Source organism: Diplotaxodon limnothrissa, linkage group LG14, assembly GCF_057381915.1.
Source record: "Diplotaxodon limnothrissa isolate DT_005_m linkage group LG14, D_limnothrissa_male_GT1.1, whole genome shotgun sequence".
Classification (NCBI taxonomy): Eukaryota; Metazoa; Chordata; class Actinopteri; order Cichliformes; family Cichlidae; genus Diplotaxodon; species Diplotaxodon limnothrissa.
Window position 1 is genome coordinate 13,669,223 of NC_140609.1, and position 19,730 is coordinate 13,688,952.

The following is a 19,730-nucleotide window of genomic DNA, read 5'->3' on the forward strand; positions in this document are numbered from 1 at the left end:
GTACCAGTTATGAAAAGGTTTAAGATGGTGTATGTATATATTTAAGAAAGGATTTATTCTTTTTAAGAAAAATCCAAAATAAATCCAAACTTGTACACCCCAATTCTTGTTTTTTTTTTTTTTTTTAATTGATTAAAGGTGAATGCTGTGCAATCATTGCACCCTGGAAAAATAGCAGTTCAAATAAATCATTAAAAGCCCAAAATCACATGAAAATTATACCAATGATGAGTGTGTGTAAACTTCTGACCACAACTCTGTATGATAGTAGAAAGAAAAATTTGATTAAAGGGGACATATTATATTTTTATTAATGGAATTGACATAAGCCGATTGCTTTAAAACAACATTTTTATGATGGGCTTTCCTTATTAAGCCAAAAAAATATTGTTTTAAAGGAACAATAGGTGTGTGGGGCTGTCTTCCTGAGAGATAAGCTGCTCTCTGAGTCATTATACAGGCCGTGCACTGAAAAAGCTGTCAGAATGGCTTGGAGCAGACTGAACCCTAAGCGTTGGGAATTATGCGAATCCCCCAATAGTGCATATATGACAGAATAAGGAAAGAACATCATAGGTCACCTTTCATGAATATGAGACAGGCGAGTCTTAGACTTAGAGGTCCAGGAAAGACCCATGCAGCAACTGTAGACTTCAGATCACAGCACAAATGCATCCGTCACATCTTACAAAGCATCACAAACCTAATAAAACGAATTAAATAAATAAATAATAACAAAATAATTTAAACAGCAAATTATTGACTTTTGGGAACAGGTAGTTAAGTAGGCCTAAAAGAGGACGTATCATGTCTATTGGGCACTTATGATAGCGCAGTGTCCGTGATATATACTTATATGTATCTTCAACAATACATACTATTTCATAAAGTGATCTATTTTATGTATACAGTCTCAAGCAAAACAATTACAGTGGCTGAAAATTATTTATTACTTTATTACTGCGCCTGCACTTCACTCTAGTATCACACTGGTAAAGTACAGTAAACAAACTACAGTAGTACTGTGTAGCAGTTAAATGCATGCTCTAAAACAGTGGTTCTTAACCTGGGCTCGATCGAACCCTAGGGGTTCGGCAGAGCCTCCACCATGACATGCACGGCTCATTTTGTGCACCAATAAAAAACATATCTGTCTTGAATTTGAAAATAGTTTTTTTATTTTTCACTAAAGAGGGGTTCAGTGAATGCGCATATGAAACTGGTGGGGTTCGGTACCTCCAACAAGGTTAAGAACCACTGCTCTAAAATTAAAAATCAGCAATTTACGAGCTCAAAACAAAGCAAAGTTGAGAAAACGCTCGTACTAATTGAATCATCGCGTGATTTGGAGTGCGTGAGCTCTGCGCAATGAGAACTGCAGGTAGTCCGCCATTGCTGTATGAAGAACTGTCGGATTTGGTGTTTGGCAGTCAACAATAAACTTGTGGTGCCGGGACCCGGAGCTACGAGGTCGGGTGAAAGCTCGTCGGCTGCTCGATAAACCAGTAGTCGGCCCAGTCCTCCCTGGACAACACTTTCATGTGAATACGGAGCCCACAGACGAGGCAACCATGTCCAATCTCAGCAAAGGCGGCACCAAGAAGGACACCAAAATGAGGATACGGGCCTTTCCTGTAAGTGTACGCCGCAGTAGGGGCTTTGCCCGTCCGACGGTCGCGGACTCGATTACCGTGGTCTGCGCTAAGGGCTAAATGCTAATAGGCTAACCAGCTGAGGTGACTTGACTATCCGTAAACAAAGTGTAGCCGTCAGATATCCAGTCTTCCACACTCTTGGTCGGTCTGTTAGATGGAAACTCATTTATAATACCAGCTCGGTGATAAGTGTTATAAATCACTTTTATTTTTCCTGTCGCTTAACTGTCTTACAACTTCCCAGGCATTAGCTAGCCGATATGATCAGCCAAGTAGCCGATGCTAACGTTAGCCATGGGTCTTGACACTTGTTGTTTTGACTGATTTTATTTTTGCTCATTTTCTAATATATATATATATATATATATATATATATATATATATATATATAAACGCATAATGTCTTTATGACTGAGCACTAAATGTAACGGACGTTTGTGCAGACAGAGGTCTGTACTTTAGCCTCAGCGGCGTTACGGCCGCTTTACATGATGCTAATGAAAACCAAAATGAGCTAACCCAGTTCTTGGTTCTGAATTAATGCCTGTGTGGATTTTGTGGACCTGTGTTGGTGTTGGAATAGATTCTTCGCTCACATGGCACTCTCTTTGTCTGCGAGACACTGAATTATCTATTTTCTGAACTGACCTAAATTTTCATAAAGCATTAGGCTGTCTGTAAAGGCTTGATGAGAGCGTAGCAACAGTATCCATGTAGCTGATGGATCTTAGTGACGAAGTTTTACTTCAGTGCCACCTTCATATATGCCTATGGGCCCGCTGATTGTGGCCCAGTCTTGATAGGATAACTGTCAGAGCTGCTGTCAAACCAGCGTCGTGATGTGCATGTGTTTGGGCTTGCCTGCTGAGTAGCAGCACAGGGGTGGCATGTGTTATGTTTTCTGCTTTTGGATAACGTGTCTTTGGCAATTAGGAATCCCACAAAGAGTCTAGAGTAAGTTTAAAGATTTAAATTATAGACTGGATTATAGATTTCTTGTTATCATGATGCTTTACAGCTGGGCTAAACTAGGTCCTTACTTTACGGTTATTTATCCTATCTGTAGTGCCTTGTAACGTAAAAAAAAAAAAACTTTCCTCCTGGTTTAAAATAACATCTGAAACCTTAAAAAAAAACAAAAATATAAGAGCTGGGGCTGGTAGCTTCAGAAGCACTGAAACCCACGCCCATGCATGCATAAATATTTAATATTAATTGCTTGGTGTATGCAATGACTAACCCTAATATTAGTGTATAGACACTGACCTGCATTCTTTCACTTTACATTTTCCTCATAGTGCTTATGCAAGTACTTAAAGCAGCCTATGAGGTTGTTTTGACAGAGCCAAATTTTCAGAGGACATGGTAGATATTATCTATCTCACCTTTACCCTTTGTGATATCTGCTTTCTCACTATACAAATCATTTTGGTGGGTTAATTTGGGTTTAAGTTGGAAAGAGAGAGAGAAAGGTTTTAACCTAATAAAATTGTTCCAAATTCCTTACCAGCATACCAGGTTAGGATTCTGAGGAAACTGAGAGGTGTTTTAACCCACAACACAGTGTTCAAAAGAATGAAAACTGCTTAGTCATTAGTGTTCATCGTTGCTACAGGAATGTGATGGTTTCTAAATTAGCTGGAATGGGAGCAGCACTTCCTCGAGCTTTTAATGTACCTCATGTTAGGGTCTTTTATTCTTTTTTTTTTTATTGAGAGGCATCCTTTTTTACTCTTGCAGTTTTCTTACTAGTCTGAGCAGTTTGCTAGAATAAGCAGATTTATCCTATGATTGAAGATTTTTTTTTATAGGCAGTGTACACAGCAGGGAAGAAATGATCATCTTAATATTTGCAGATCTGAGCAAATTTATTAATGAGAAAGCGTTTTCTAGAGGAGTAATAAGCTCTGTTAGTGTCTTATACTCAATAATGAAGTAAAAAAGAAATCAAAGATTGAGGATTGACACTTTGCAAAATGTATTCTGCATCACCACTGAGCCAAAGTATTTTATTTAATGCTTTAGTTTTTTAAATCTCAGTTTCTTCTCTGTTTAATTATCTCAAATGCTGTCATTTGTAGTCACCTTATTTTCCCTCCTTTAAACACACGGAGAATAACAGAGCTGGCAGAAAAATATGTGAAAACAGCCACTTTCATGTTAGTAGTTAAAGCACAACCAAGTCACAAACAATTCAAATATAAACATAGCTTGTTGGAATAATAGGCGTGAATAGAGATTGGAAGCATGAGCCAGTTCCACGTGACTACCAGTGCTAATCATCCATCAGACCAGATCCGTATGCCACTAATACAGGTATTATATATATATTACACATCTGTGAGTAAGAAAGGACCTGCTCGTGTTCAAGTGACTTCATTTGGTCAGGATAAACACAAGGCTCCATGCAGACATTTGCAGGTCCTCCAGTTTGCTGTGCAGGGCACCAACAATGAAGGTGGAATCCACGGAAAAGAAAATTTTGGGATGGGGGTGGACATAAACACATCTGTGTGTTTCCACAATAAAGTGTCATTCCAATCTAAGCTTATGAAATCCTAATTGTTGCAGTTGAACATATCAAAACAATGACGTGATGTCAGCCTTGTGGCAGTGACACATGAGTCACATGTCAGTCTTTTTCCTACTCTGTGCGTTGACTCAGAGATAATGAAAGCCATTTTTTTTAAATGCACAGAAAATAGATAAGGAGTTATCAAATAGTCAAAGGAGCTTGCAAAGAAAAGCGTCTGGACTTCTTTAAGTTACTTGAAGACGTTTCACCTCTCATCCGAGAAGCTTCTTCAGTTCTAAGGTCAAATGGTGGAGAGTCCCAGATATAAACCTAGTGGGAGTAACCCCCCACAGAGGGACAAAAGGACCCCCTGATGATCCTCTAATCGCCTGAGCCAAGGTGTGAAACTGGGTGTGGGTCCCAATCAGCCACCGTTTCGGGTGAGTTCATTGTGAAACCTGTCTTCAAGTAACTTAAAGAAGTCCAGACGCTTTTCTTTGCAAGCTCCTTTGACTACGATGACCTGGATGACTGAGAACCTTCACAGACATAGAGTTATCAAATAATTAATTTGGACATCAGTATCAACAAAATGTTCTTAATATCCATATGTGATTCGAACAGTTGATTCTCTGTTGTTCATTTTGCCATGCTACATGAGGCCTCAGTCACGCAGGCCTAGGGGAGAACACTCTCTGTCAATGGCAGATTGCCAAGGTTGCGAGCAATTTGCATGGGAGGCACCGACTTGTCTGCAAACACTTGGTAACTAAGGCTACGTTCACACTGCAGGCGAAAGCGCATCAAATCCGGCTTTTTTGACCATATGCGACCCATATCCAATCATGGTATGACAGTGTGAACAGCAGAAATCCGATGTTTTCAAATCCGACCTGAGTATGTGGTACTGAATCTGATACATACCTGATGTTTTAGAAAGCGACTGCTGTTTGAATGGTCATCTCGCATTAAATTCGTCTTTTACGTCACTGACACAAGACAGACGCCAATTATCAGCGCCGGAGAAGACATCGCGATTACTTCCGGGCCATCCAGTGTAGATGTTAGTGAAACTGTTGGGAAGACAGCGTTGGAGAAACGTGAACATTTTATTTGTACTGTATAATCTGAAGATTCTTACAGAAATCTGCAACTATCCTTTGAAGCACCGCTCCTCTCTAAAACAGCAATAAGGATAATTATTAGGCCATATGTAAATAACAAAATAACTTTATAACTTAAAGCAAACTTGGGAAACGTAAAGTCCGAAACAAGTCTTTATATTAAGGCCATCAGTCAAACAATATTGTTTGGTCTGGGTCTAAACAGCGCGTTGTGTGTGACGTCTTCTTTTGCACATGCGGGCCACTTTGAGGGTTCACACTAGAGCGTGTTTGCTGTCGCATTTTATTTGTAGTGTGAACAAGTGGACAAAAAAAATCTGATTTGATCAAAAAATGGGAATTGAGCATTAAGACCTGCAGTGTGAACGTAGCCTCTCTAACCAGCTAGTGGGAGTGAAACTTGGAAAAACTGTGATGCAAATCAGAAATGGAGAACGTCCACTTTAACTAATAGTTATGCCTTTTAAAACACGTTGGTTTCAGCAAAAGGCACATTATTTACTTTGAGGATAAGCATCTTCTCTTTCTGGATTGAATTGTACTTTTTCAACTTCAGCTACTGCTTAGCAAGTAGTTGGGACCACTGCTTATTAACCAACAGGCCTACAGTACATCTCAAGATGGTTAAAACATACCCTCTTAGATGAGCTGTGGCTAGACGTAGAACAGGCACTATGCAGTAATATAGAGATTTCGGACCTACAGTTCATTAGCTCAAGCATCAATATCAGCTCCTCTCTGACAGCATGGTGGGAATTTCTAAAAATGACTGAGTCTTCACTAATTCCATGTAAACATAAACCCATCTGGAACAACCCTGACATACTAGAAAACAATAATATGATACTTCCAAGGGGTGGCACATTGGTCAGCACTGTTGCCACAGCAAGAAGGTCCTGACTTCAATTCCACCATTAGGCCAGGGTCTTTCTGTTTGGAGTTTCCATGTTCTCCCCGTGTTTGTGTGGGTTCTCTCCAGGTACTCCAGCTTCCTCCCACAGTACAAAGACATGCAGTTAGTGGGTTTAGGTTGGTAATTAAATTAGGTGTGAATGTGAGTGCGAATGGTTCTATTTGTGACAGACTGACTGTACCCTGCCTCTCACCCTAAGGGATTGGATAGGCTCCAGATTTAATTTCAAAACCTCCAAATATACAGTACGCTCTCAAAGTAGATATCCCTTTCTATTGTTAAATGGGAGGTCAATCTATCAGTCAGCTTTGATTACAGCGTTTGGTCTCAGATATGCCTAAAATGACTAGAAACTCCAATCTCCAATTAATACAATTGAAAATCCTTCATAAAGTGCACTATACAGATCAACAGATGTTCAGGATCGGTCTGCATCATCTAACACCTGTTCGCACTGTCAAGGCAATACACCTGACAATTACATCCATGCTTCCTGGTTCTGTCCACCTGTTCAGAGGTTTTGGTTCCAGATATGTGAAACCTTATCAAAGGTTCTGAAGTGTAACATTCCAGCCTCCCCTTCAGTTTGCTTGTTGGGCGACCTAGATGATAACACTGTCTTCCCTCTCTCTTAGAACATCTCAGGTGTGCCCCCCCCCCCCCCCCCCCCCCCCAAACACAAACACACACACACACACACACACTGGGCCCCCTGGCTCTGTTGGGCCCTTACTGGGGGGTGGGGTGCTGTTGGGTCTCGGGTCTCTGGCCACGGAGCTCGGTCTGCTCTGGCTTAGCAGACAGAGCCTCCAGGCTTGTCACTGCAACCCCCTGGGGTCTCTGCACTGTCTGCTGGGTGACTGTCATTGTTATTTATGTATATGTTGGTTGTTGCTGTGGTTTCTCTGCTGTTTTTTTTCCCCCCTCAACAGGTGTTGATTTATTGTCCATTATTGTTGTGATAATCCAAAATCAAAAAACCCTAATAAAGGTCTAATAAAATATGAGTATCAAGTGGACAATTGCAACAAATGCTGCAATGCTTCACTTGTGAAATTAAATCTGTTTGTCATTTTTTGGCCTTCAGACAACAATTCTGATTGCTACACTGCCAAACAGGACGGGGGGAAAAAAAGAAAAAAGTTGGCCAGTGTTTGCACACAAGTTGCCATATTCCATGCAAACTATGAGCAAAGTGGCAACCTGCTGGGAAGCAAAGCATTCACAAGGGTTTTTTGGGTAAAGACGCTATACCTCTTTGCAGTCAGTTTCTCCTAGCGACAGCTGGCAACCTCCAACAACCATTCACAGCCAATTGGGTAATATTCATTTTTCTCTGGCAACCAGTGGTTACCAGACAGTCACCAACCACTTTCTAGGCCTGTGTGAATGGAGTCTTAGCTCCCTTACTAGCAAAATGTACTGATCTTCTAGAACATGATGTGGTATGCACATGTTCTCATGCACAGATTCTTCATGTTGACACAACTAATCACTGGTTATAGTCCTGTTGAAACCCATTACTTGTTACTTCTTGCAGATGACGATGGACGAGAAGTACGTCAACAACATATGGGACCTTCTGAAGAATGCCATCCAGGAAATTCAAAGGAAGAACAACAGCGGCCTGAGTTTTGAGGAACTTTATAGGAACGCCTACACAATGGTGCTTCATAAACATGGAGAGAAGCTGTACACGGGCCTGCGTGAAGTTGTTACCGAACACCTCATCAACAAAGTAAGGCCATCACAGATCGCAGCCTAAAACAGTTGCTGGAAGTTAAGTGATGACAGATTGACTAAAATATTTAGAGTTCATTTGAGCTGTCTGTCATTCCTGTGTGTAATACATGCAGCACATGGTGGGCTAGTATGTATTACACAATACTGTGCTGGTATTTAAAGTAGACTGGATTTGATCTACATAAAGAAAGATTGAAGCTGCGGTTGCTCTTTGGAGACGGTTAGGTTATTCTTTGGTGGAACAAACCTGGCCTGTGAATAGTTTCCTCCAGTTAACACAATGATATTAAAATCTGATTTTAATGAGGCCTGTTGTTCGAATGTTAGGGCTGAATTTCACTCAAATGCTTGAAAGTCTGTTTGGTGCTAAACAGAAACTGTCATAGGATTCATATTATGATTTCTTTTTTCTTTTTCCCCTGCTTGGCTTGCATGCCATACTGAACAACAAAGGCAAAACCAGAAAATATGAGCCGGTTGCATTCATGAGCAGCCTTGTAAAGGCACATAAGCAGAAAGATGGAGAATATAAATCCACAGGCTGTTACTTAAGTCTTGTGGTAGATTTGTAAAACCCTTTACTCACGCCCCCCCTTTTTTTTTTTTTTTTTTTTTTAGCAGATGCCTCATTCCTGTGGCTGGAAGGCAAGGAAGAGCCCAGGTTTGAGGATGGGGGGCTTCAGTGGTTTTTTATTCGGGGGTTTCAGCTGTGAGAGAAGGCACATCTGTCTGAAAGCCCTTCATAAAACAGGCGTTGTCCTGTGCCTTATAGAAGAGCTTTAGGATGCTTTTGATGATGGAGTCATTTTCTCAAATCGGACATGTAATTGGTTTGTTTTACCACTGAAAATAAAATGTTAGTGAAGTAGATTATCCTAAGCAGCTTGTTTTTAAAAACAAAAGTGGCAGAAAGGAGGGCTATCTGAGATTTATTCCTTCTTAAAACTCCTAATAAGTTAGAGAAAGCATAATTGTTCCTAAGCTGTCGCTTGTATTTTTGTAGCATGTATAATTAGTGGCAAATTATGCCTGTCCATGAGATCTGTCGCAAAGGCTTCTTTGCAGCTTACAGTGAGCAGACACACGATGAGCAATATTTCAGCACGATGTTATTGAATAACAGCCAGATGGTTTTACAGCTTAATTAAATGCACATTCTCAGCTTGGCAGGCTTAGTAAATGAGCAGTCAGGAAATGTCAACAAGTAATGGATCAAAGACGAGTTCTCTGACAGCTGAGTGTGTTTTTATTGTCTTATAATGGTAAAGGCATCGCTTTGAAAGAAACAGTTGTAATGGTACGAACGCAGCATCGTCTCAACCCAGCTTAAGTTTGGAAGACAGTCGAGAGGTTCAGTCAGAAGTGCATTTGTTTTGATTTTTATGCAGGGAGGTTGGGGGGGTTATATATTGTTTTGGGCCTAATAGTTAATGTTATTATGAATTATTGAGAGAAGGATTTGTAGATGTGTATTTTTTCAGCAGTGATTCATCGTTGTCTAGACAAGGGATGAAAATAAGCTTTAAGTCCAATCGAGCATGTCTATTCGGTCTCAGATGTTTATTTTCTACAATCACTTCTGGCTTTTAAGGTCATTTTTGTGATTTATCTATTTATTTATTTCAAATGTTAACCTGTTAAGACCTGAAGTTTAGATGAGACCATATGCAGTCTTCTGGCTCTTTAATGTAGGTCAGAAATTGATAACTTAAGGCATACTTTAATTACAGCTGGTGTTTAAGAAAGTTAAAGTTAAATAAAGCATTTATAAACACACACACACACACTTTGATTTGTAATATATGTAATATTTGATATGATGGAAAAGCAGCATTACAAAGTGGCAAAACAGATGAATATAATATGGGGTACATTGTTTTTTTTGTTGTTGATTTTTTTTAAGCAAGCCATGACTTTGCATAGTGCACGTTTAGATTTATGGTTTTGCTTCTGACTTTTGATCTGGATGTGGAAAAGAAGAAGTCGGTGCATTCATAAAGCTTGGTCGCCTGTAACATTAAGAGCAGAGGCCGTAATATATTACCTCTGCCCCGAAGGAGAAGGAAGGAGAGGTCAGTGTGCCCTTAAGAATCTTACTCCACTGAGACATTTAGTTTACTTTGCTGAGTCACACTGCAGTGTGACTGTTATCAAGCTGTTGTGTGCCTGACTAGTAAAGAAGGCCCGCATTAAAATGCTGCACGAGCAACAAAATACAAATACAGGTGTCTGCTTAAGTTCTAAGGCTGTGTTTCTGTCTCGTCCAAAGGTACGGGAAGATGTTCTCAATTCATTAAACAATAACTTCCTCCAGACCCTAAATCAGGCCTGGAATGACCACCAGACAGCTATGGTGATGATTAGAGACATCCTGATGTATATGGTGAGTATACAGTCATGCAGTAAGACATATGAGCGTTAGATATAAATATTTTACACATAACAGCTGTATTTTATATGCTTAAATATACATTTAAGCTCAGCTGCTGTTAATTCCAGTTCATTCTAATGTTGTTTGGGACATTTTTGTGTGTCTTTGTCACAGGATCGGGTGTACGTACAGCAGAATAGCGTGGAGAACGTCTACAACCTGGGCCTTATCATATTTAGGGATCAAGTGGTTCGCTATGGTTGCATCAGAGACCACCTCCGACAAACTCTGCTAGACATGATTGCCCGGGAGAGGAAGGGAGAGGTGGTGGACAGGTAGCCAAAAGTCACAAATAGCATTATCTAATAAATTATCTTTAGTTTTCAAATAAAATGAAGTTTGCGTTCTTGATCTTTAAATGGAAAAGTCATCATTTCTCACCAGGGGTGGACATGGCAGATGCCTTTGGTATTAGAAATATAAGATCTGTCAAATACATCTGCTGCATTTGCACCCAGTGGGCAAAAGCCTCAGAGCCTCTGGCATTTTAAAAACACTGACTATTCTGAATTTCATGCACTGTGGACTGTAACTGTTTTTCAATGGATGAATAGTAAAAAGTTAGTTGGCAGTTATACTGAGTGTGAAATGAGCTTCCACAAAAGTTTTTTTTTTTTTTTTTTATGTTTTGTTTTGTTTTGCATTACTTACCATTTGGTTTGCTTCTCCTTCTCTAGGGGAGCCATTAGAAATGCCTGCCAAATGTTAATGATTCTCGGCCTTGAAGGGAGATCTGTGTATGAAGAAGACTTTGAAGCACCGTTTTTAGAAATGTCTGCAGAATTTTTCCAGGTTTGGGAGAGAAATCCATTTTCCTTGTTTATGTGTTTATTTATTTATTTTAATTTGGGTCTATATTTCTTTGTGGCTTCCCTTAAAGGAACTAAAACCTCTTGTATAAACTGTTTCTTGTTTTCACTCAGATGGAAAGCCAAAAGTTCCTTGCAGAAAATAGTGCCAGTGTGTACATAAAGAAAGTTGAAGCCAGGATTAATGAGGAGATCGAGCGGGTAATGCACTGCCTGGATAAATCCACAGAGGAGCCCATCGTCAAGGTGGTGGAACGTGAGCTCATCTCCAAACACATGAAGACCATCGTAGAAATGGAAAACTCAGGCCTGGTCCACATGCTTAAGAACGGCAAAACAGATGGTAAGCCCTCAGTCACAGCCTGCTGCTCCACTTCACCTCTTTAGCGTTTATATTTTTAGTGATTTATTGTTTAAATTGACATCCACGCGAGTTACAGTGAAATAGAAAATCCCCAACACTCTTTAATAAACCGTGAAGCTGTCACTTCCAGGAAATACTTTACTGGCTCAGTAATACAGTCATATCATGTTCCCATTGGTTCATGCCACAAATGGTAATATGTGAGGAATTCAATGATGATTTGATTTCAGTGAAACTGGAACTGTAGTGCCTGGAGAGTATATTTCTCCTCCTTTTCTGCAGATCTCAGATGCTCAGTCCCTTTTCAGTTGGCAGAAGTGTATTTTTGATGTGTGCTCATGTGTGTATTCATGCTTACCTCTCTACAGATTTGGCATGCATGTACAAGCTGTTCAGCAGGGTTCCCAATGGGCTGAAGACCATGTGTGAGTGTATGAGCTCATACCTGCGGGAGCAGGGCAAGGCCCTGGTGTCAGAGGAAGGAGAAGGGAAAAACCCTGTGGACTATATTCAGGTACGGCACTGGGTTATCAGTCGACATAATGTTGCTGAAGATGGACTGTTCTGATGATACTGAGAATGTGCTACCTCGTAAGAGATCACAGATGGATTTCCTCTGGCTCAGTACACTTCAGCATGTCATTGCGTGATGAGCCTTGACCATAATGCACTTTAATTACTTCCCAGCAGAGAATATCTGCTCTCGGTCCCATGTTTGTTACCACAAACCATGATGGTCTTTACCCTCATCCACACTGAGTCTTTGCACTGTACTTAGCATGTGAGGTCCTTCTGGCAACTAGAAAGACATCAGTGCTTTTGAAAATCTTATGGCCTTTAAATCCCTTTGAAGTTCTTGGTTAAAATAATGACTCACTTCTTACTCTCTGGTAGAAAACAGCAGCCTCTTCTTTTACCACATCAGCTCTTGCAGATTCACCTTTTCTGATGAGACCACCTTTCCTTTGCTGTAGCTACTGTTTGTTAAGCTCCTTCTAATGCACGCCGCTGTTGCATTTCCTGTCTTCCTGCAGGGTTTGCTGGACCTGAAGTCCCGTTTTGACCGCTTCCTCCAGGAGTCTTTCAACAATGACCGCCTCTTTAAACAAACTATTGCTGGTGATTTTGAGTACTTCCTTAACCTGAACTCCCGCTCGCCTGAATACCTCTCACTCTTCATCGATGACAAACTGAAGAAGGGTGTTAAAGGGGTGAGCCCACTAATCATGCATTCATGCTCTTATTTTTAGAACGTATGACAAATGTTACTGACCTGCTTCTTTCAAATTTATAACCTCACTTCAAAAAATGCCAAAAAGAAAAAAAACCCACACAATGTTTTCATGTAAAAAGTTGTGCTTCTGCTTTCTTTTGTGTTTTCAAAAGTGCTGGGGAAAATAAATCATAAAGTCTGTTTTTGATTAATGGGTATAACCTGACCCTGTTATTTTTATCCAGCTGACAGAGCAAGAAGTGGAGTCTATACTGGACAAGGCCATGGTGCTCTTCCGCTTCATGCAGGAGAAGGACGTGTTTGAGAGGTACTACAAGCAGCACCTGGCTCGCAGGCTGCTCACTAACAAGAGCGTCTCTGACGACTCGGAAAAGAACATGATCTCAAAACTTAAGGTGAGCAGGCATGTGGCATGATATAACTCTGGCTTTGGAGTAAGCTGAATATAAAATGAAAGATCCCTGGGTGCTTGGAGACTGGCCACAATAGTGATGTACGATTCGTGAACGAATCGTTCAATACTCGAGAATCACTTTACTGAGTCGTGAATCATGATTCACAAGCCCAACTGACTCACTGACTCATCCCTGTTTCTGTTAGCAAACTAATTCGCTTAGTAGAAATATATCTAGCTTATAATTCAAATTGTGGGGGGGGAAACAACAGCCAGTTTCTTAACAAAAGCATTTCTGCTCTGAACTGGAAGAAAAAACCCTGAGTAGAAGCTCACATCAAGAAAATAGCTCCTCGGTTCACAGTAGCATCGCTCTGCTAACATGCTAACAGCACATTTGAGCTACTCACCCCTCCCTCCTGTGCTGAATCATAGAGCGAACGAATCACTCACTCTCTCACCAACCCCCTCCCTCCTGTGCTGAATCTTAAGCGTAAGCGAATCACTCAGGACTCGCTCACCCCCTCCCTCTTGTGCTGAATCATAGAGCGAGCGAACGAATCACTCACTCACCCCCTCCCTCTGCAGCTTCTTCTTCTTCTTGGTTGGCAACCAATGTTAAGGCACATTACCGCCCCCTGGCTCACAGCTCAGTGGACATTTAGATGAGAAAATATATATTTAACACATTTAAGGAAAATACTAATAAAATAAAAATAAACAAATGTTTATTAAGCAATTTTGATAGGAAATTGCTTAATTTTAGAAATATTTTTGCTGTTTTTTGCTCTATAAAATAGTTGTTTTCTTTTAGAATCATTCATCTTAGCAGTAGGATTTACATGAAAAGAGAAACAAATTAAGTTTGAGTGAAAATGTACACTTTTTGCACTCTCTGGTCAACTGACTCAGTGAATCAAATGACTCAAAAAACCCGATTCACTTTGGTGAGTGACTCATTAAAACTCGATTCAGTAAAAAGAATCAAATTTACCATCACTAGGCCACAGTGCTCAGATGTGTTATGGGCACTTCTTTACATTATTTTTTTTTCTCCGTGTTTTTTGCATTTCAGTGGATGTTTAGGTAAAAGGAAACATACAGTTTTCAGACTGTATCCACTTGCCTGTGTTTGATCATTATATAAATGTTTCTTTACTTTAAATAGACAGTTCCCTTCAAAATCAAATATACTCACTTTTTCTGTAGTGCTTTTTATCCATTTTTTCAGTAAGACTTGTTTGATTTTGGAGATATAAGCTGTAGAAATGCCTGCTTTCTCCTGAATATAATAGAACCAGATGTCCTTCACTTTCTTTTGCTCAAAGTGGCCATAAAAAAAAAAACATTCGGAAAAACTCAGCAGAAATGACTCTTTGCAGAAATCATGACCCAGTTACTCAAATATATCCACAAACCTTGATGTGAGCAGTTTTATGTTGGAATTGTATTTTTATTTTAATTTTTTCTACCAAACTGCACCCGACGCTTTATCCCTGCAGATGGAAGCATCTCCAATTATGACAACACTTATGACAAATACAGAATTATGACAAATACATGCTTTGGTTTTTGGGGGGTTCACTGAGCATGACGAGGCTAGGAGGAAGCAGATATCTCTATAGCTGATATCTGTAAATCTGGTTCTGCAGCCCAGAATTATGTTCTTACACTTGATTTCAGCTTGAGCTGTCCCCTTTTCTTTTGAATAGCTTACCAATTATAAATCTAATCCTTCTTCATGTCTTTATTGCACAGACCGAGTGCGGCTGTCAGTTCACCTCTAAACTGGAGGGCATGTTCCGAGATATGAGCATCTCCAACACCACCATGGATGAGTTTAGACAACATTTACAGACGACTGGGGTGAGGAAAATCTACTTTTTGTCACAATAAAGAGCCTAATTAGTAAATGTAATCAGGACATTGTTGCTTGATTGACTGAGCTTTGTTGCACTGCTCAGTTACATATTAACAATTAGGCACCTAATTATCCATATCCTGGAAAGTCATAGTGCATAAGCTTCTGGCTTGTGCTGTGCTTTCAGATTGCTGGGGTGACTTTAGCTCCATTTGGTGATCAGTGTAACCAATCAGAGTTCATATTTATGCACATTGCTTTTAAATTCATGGTCCAAGTAGTGTTGTCTGATATTTGTCATGTCTGGATCTTGTGTGCGCACAGTAACTGTAACAGTCACCTCAAGGTGCTTCATATTGTAAGGTAAAGACCCTACAATAATTTTTCACCCCATGAGCAAGCAATGACGACATCTGTTAAAACTTCCTTTTAACAGATAGAAATCTCCAGGAGAACCAGGAAAGTCCTGTGACCAGTTGGCGTTGATGGGTGGGAGACAGGGCAAAAGGCACACTGTGGAATAGAGCCAGAGATGAATAATAATTAATGATTAAATGCAGAGTGGTGTATAAACACAGAGAGAGTGATGAAGAAACACTGACACAACCCCCGGCAGCTTAGGCCTATTACAATTTAACTAAGGGAAGATTCAGTGTCACCTGATCCACTATAAGCTTTATCAAAAACAAAAGCTTTAAGTCAGGTCTTAAAAGTAGCGAGGATGTCTTTCTTCCAAATCTAAATGCTACCAATATTACCACATAGTATCACTATGGCATCACTGTAGGTGATCGTATGTGTTGTTTTTTATTTTTCCTAACTCAAGGTGTCACTCGGAGGGGTCGATCTCACTGTTAGAGTCCTGACCACGGGATACTGGCCAACGCAATCAGCAACACCCAAGTGCAATATTCCACCTTCACCTCGACATGCATTTGAAGTCTTCAGAAGGTTTGTTAGTTGTTCACTTCACTCACAGATTTGGTAGTTTATTGATTACATGTGTGTGCTTTCATAACAGCACTTAGCTTTTCAGTCTGGTGATTTTCTAAAAGGTTTCTCCGTGTGATCCACAAGGAACAATAAATCCATTATATGTTGTTACCAGTAGAAGTAGAACATGGAGATTACTTTTTTCTTTTAGTCCCTTTCATGAAAATATTACTGTGTATGTTTGCTAGACACAGCATTTCAAACTAAATCTCTACTGTGTCCTGCTGCAGAAAGCAAAGTTGCATTGATCATTTGTTTTAGGTTAATCTAGTATGACTCTCCTCTGCATGCAGGTTTTACCTTGGGAAGCACAGTGGGAGACAGCTCACCCTGCAGCACCATATGGGCTCTGCAGATCTAAATGCCACCTTCTACGGGCCAATTAAAAAGGTACGCTCCACTTGGAAAGGGGAGTCTCAGTACATTTCAGCAACCTTTATTTCATTTTAGAATAACAAGTGGACCTGGCTTTACGTTCATTACTTATTGTGAATTTTCTGTTTTATAAATTAGCTTAGTGTTTTAAATATAAGCAAATGACAGACTAACAAATGCGAATAAATGTAACAGTTTTAAGTAATGGAAAGTAAAAATGAAATCTGCTGTTTTGACATCTTGTCAAAATGGATTCTGACTAATGTTTTTATGTTGCCTTATCCCAACATTTGAACAGGAGGATGGGTCAGAGGTCGGAGTAGGTGGTGCCCAGGTGACAGGCTCCAATACTAGAAAGCACATACTCCAAGTGTCCACCTTCCAGATGACCATTCTCATGCTTTTCAACAACAGAGAGAAGTCCACCTTTGAGGTGCACAACTTAATTCCTTAGTACCCAACATAGTAGGATATTTTGGTCCCCATATGTCTTCATGTGTCGTGGACAAGCAGGAAAAGGTCATTTTAGTCTGTGGCCTCTGTACTGTGTTGACACCAAGCCTGCCCTCTTCACTATGTAGGAAATCCAGCAGGAGACGGACATCCCAGAGAGGGAGCTGGTGCGAGCACTGCAGTCTCTGGCCTGTGGGAAGCCAACACAGAGAGTTCTCACCAAGGAGCCAAAGTCCAAGGAGATCGAAAATGGCCATGTGTTTACAGTTAACGACCAGTTTACCTCCAAACTGCACCGTGTCAAAATCCAGACAGGTATGAAAAACAAAATCATGAAGTTAAGCACTTTTCTTGAGGCTCACAGCTTTAGTTTGATTTTTCCTAGGTGTTATTCTGTGAATGTAAACTGTGTGAGTATAGATTTTTACTGTGTCAGGCTTAAAAAAATGAACTTTTATTTTCTTAAAGCTTAGTAATAGGCAGTAAATTTGTTACAGATACAGCTTATCTTGCTTTTTCAAGACTTTTCCTCCTTAATCTTGTATCTTCATATCACTAGAACAAAACTTAGTTAATTAATAAATATTTAGTCAGATAAAGAAGTTTAAAGTCTAGTAGCACGTAAAGAGCAGGAAACACGTGTGGATTACAGTATTTCAATGGCATCTTTTAGGTGATTTTGTGAACAGGTAAATATAAACTTAATGGCACCTTCATTAGATACACCTGTTCGACTGTGCATCAAAGCAATTGTATAATGAGCCAATCACATGGCAGTAACTCAATACCATTTAGGCATGCAGACATGCCTAAACTCTGAATATTTTCTGAAAATCACTTATTGATGTCAGAGGGGAATGTGCAGACTGCTTCAAGCTGATAGGAAGGCAGCAGTAACTCAAATAGCCTCTCACTACATGTATGCTGAAAAGCATCCGTGAACGCGCGCACGTCAACCTTAAAGCAGATGTGCTGCAGCAGCAGAAGACCACACCACGTTCACTCCCGTCAACTAAGAACAGGAAACTGACGCTACAGTTCAAAAGACTGAAAGACAAAAACACCACATGTCTAACACCACAGTCTGTCTCAGTACTGTTGATGATTTTGTCTATTACCTCTTTACGCTTTGAAAGCCTGCTAGAAGTAATCCCTGAAGCTCTCTTCTGAACTGAGCGATGTCTGCCATATTTCAGGCCTGTTTCCTGAGCAAAATGGGTGTGCAGCAGAAGGTAGTGTGGGTGGTTTCTGTCTATGCAGCTACCCTTGGAAAAACCCAGAAACTGTTCTGATGGTCATCAAACCACATCTTTATTGATTATATACTAAGGTGTCAGAACTCCTCATTAAGGGTAGAGTAGGGTGGTCACATGTCGCCTTTTATGAGGGAAAGAGTTACAGGTGCTCACAAGGCAAAGGGGGGTTCCAACTGAGTACTAGCAAGGCATACCTAATAAAGTGACTATTGAATGTACATAAGGAAATGACACGTTTCATCATGATCTCTTGCATTTATTGTCTATCTACCGTGTGTTTTTTGTGCACTACCCAGTGGCTGCTAAACAGGGGGAGTCGGATCCAGAGAGGAAGGAGACGCGGCAGAAAGTGGACGACGACAGGAAGCATGAGATCGAAGCTGCCATCGTTCGCATCATGAAGTCTAGAAAGAAGATGCAGCACAATGTCCTGGTAGCAGAGGTCAGTCAGCAGAAGCTGTAGCTAAAGCCCACTTGTAAAGAGCACAAAAATAAAACTATAATGTTCTGTGGTTTACAGCACCAGTCCCCTAGTGGCACATTATATGATGTACAAGAGGTTAGAGCCTCTAGTGCGCTCTAGTGGTTTACTTCTTTCACATAAAAAGCTGATATAAAAGAGTCTTGCATAGCAAAGTTAATAATAAATTGGTAAATAAAAAGGCCACGAAAGAAGTAGCCGTGAATTAAACAGTCGTGTTTTCATGTGTCTCCACAGGTCACACAGCAGTTGCGGGCACGATTCCTTCCTAGTCCTGTAGTCATCAAGAAACGCATTGAAGGACTCATTGAGAGGGAATATTTGGCAAGAACACCGGAGGACCGCAAAGTGTACACTTATGTAGCATAAAACAAATTAATTCAATGAAAGCTAGCATCGAGTTGAAAGAAGCTGAGGGCCTTTTTTTCTTTCCTTTTTTTTTTTTTTTTTTTTTTTTTTTTTTTGGTGGACTGCTATGTGTTTGAACAAACTTGGAAATGCTTTCATTGTTGATTCTGGGAAACACTGGGAAGGTTAACATTTCTTCCATAAAAATGTGTTTAAAAAAAGAAAATGTTAAAAAAAAATCATGCAAAGGATGGTGAAGTTTTCTAGCATTATTAGAGTTCTTCAGCTGAGCGAAGTGAAATGAGGGAGTCTAGTTTTGTATAAAATCCATGTTTCTTGTGGCCTTTGGAGAGAACTTAGTGGGCCTGTTTGCGGGCTAACGACGCGCCGCCACCAAACGAGCGCATCAGAGGCCACACGGAGAACGAGAAAACATTTGAACTCACTCCCCTGTTTTAAATGTTGATGTCAATGTGTTCTGTTTGTGTTTTGTGGCACAATAATGGCTGTACAGGTTGACAGATAGGCCTTTTTCCTCTCAAGAGGATTTTTAGATTTAAAGAAGAGGACAGAGTGTTAACTGGTACAGACCTGGTTTACAACAGCAGTGAAATACATTTTGAGTACTTGAGAAAACATGAAGAGTGCTTAATTTATGTTGCAAATAGGTCTGGGGTGTTTTTTTTTGTTTTTGTTTTTTTTTAGGGGGGGTGGGGGGGTTTTAATGTCTGCTATCAAACATGAACTATTTAATGCCATTCTCATTTGGCCAGGTCTGTAC

General features: G+C 40.2%; 1 protein-coding gene across 1 annotated transcript; it reads left to right on the forward strand.

The window, feature by feature from the left end:
* Window positions 1-1,376: 1,376 nt before the first annotated feature.
* On the forward strand, window positions 1,377-19,015 carry cul3b (cullin 3b). The gene is made up of 16 exons (XM_085371715.1): window positions 1,377-1,634; window positions 7,748-7,945; window positions 10,220-10,333; window positions 10,496-10,656; window positions 11,059-11,173; window positions 11,305-11,533; window positions 11,923-12,068; window positions 12,589-12,765; window positions 13,013-13,183; window positions 14,941-15,048; window positions 15,870-15,994; window positions 16,330-16,426; window positions 16,710-16,844; window positions 16,993-17,179; window positions 18,417-18,562; window positions 18,839-19,015. The coding sequence occupies exons 1-16, from the start codon at window positions 1,572-1,574 to the stop codon at window positions 18,968-18,970; spliced, it is 2,304 nt and encodes a 767-aa protein (XP_085227841.1). The 5' UTR covers window positions 1,377-1,571; the 3' UTR covers window positions 18,971-19,015.
* Window positions 19,016-19,730: the final 715 nt, after the last annotated feature.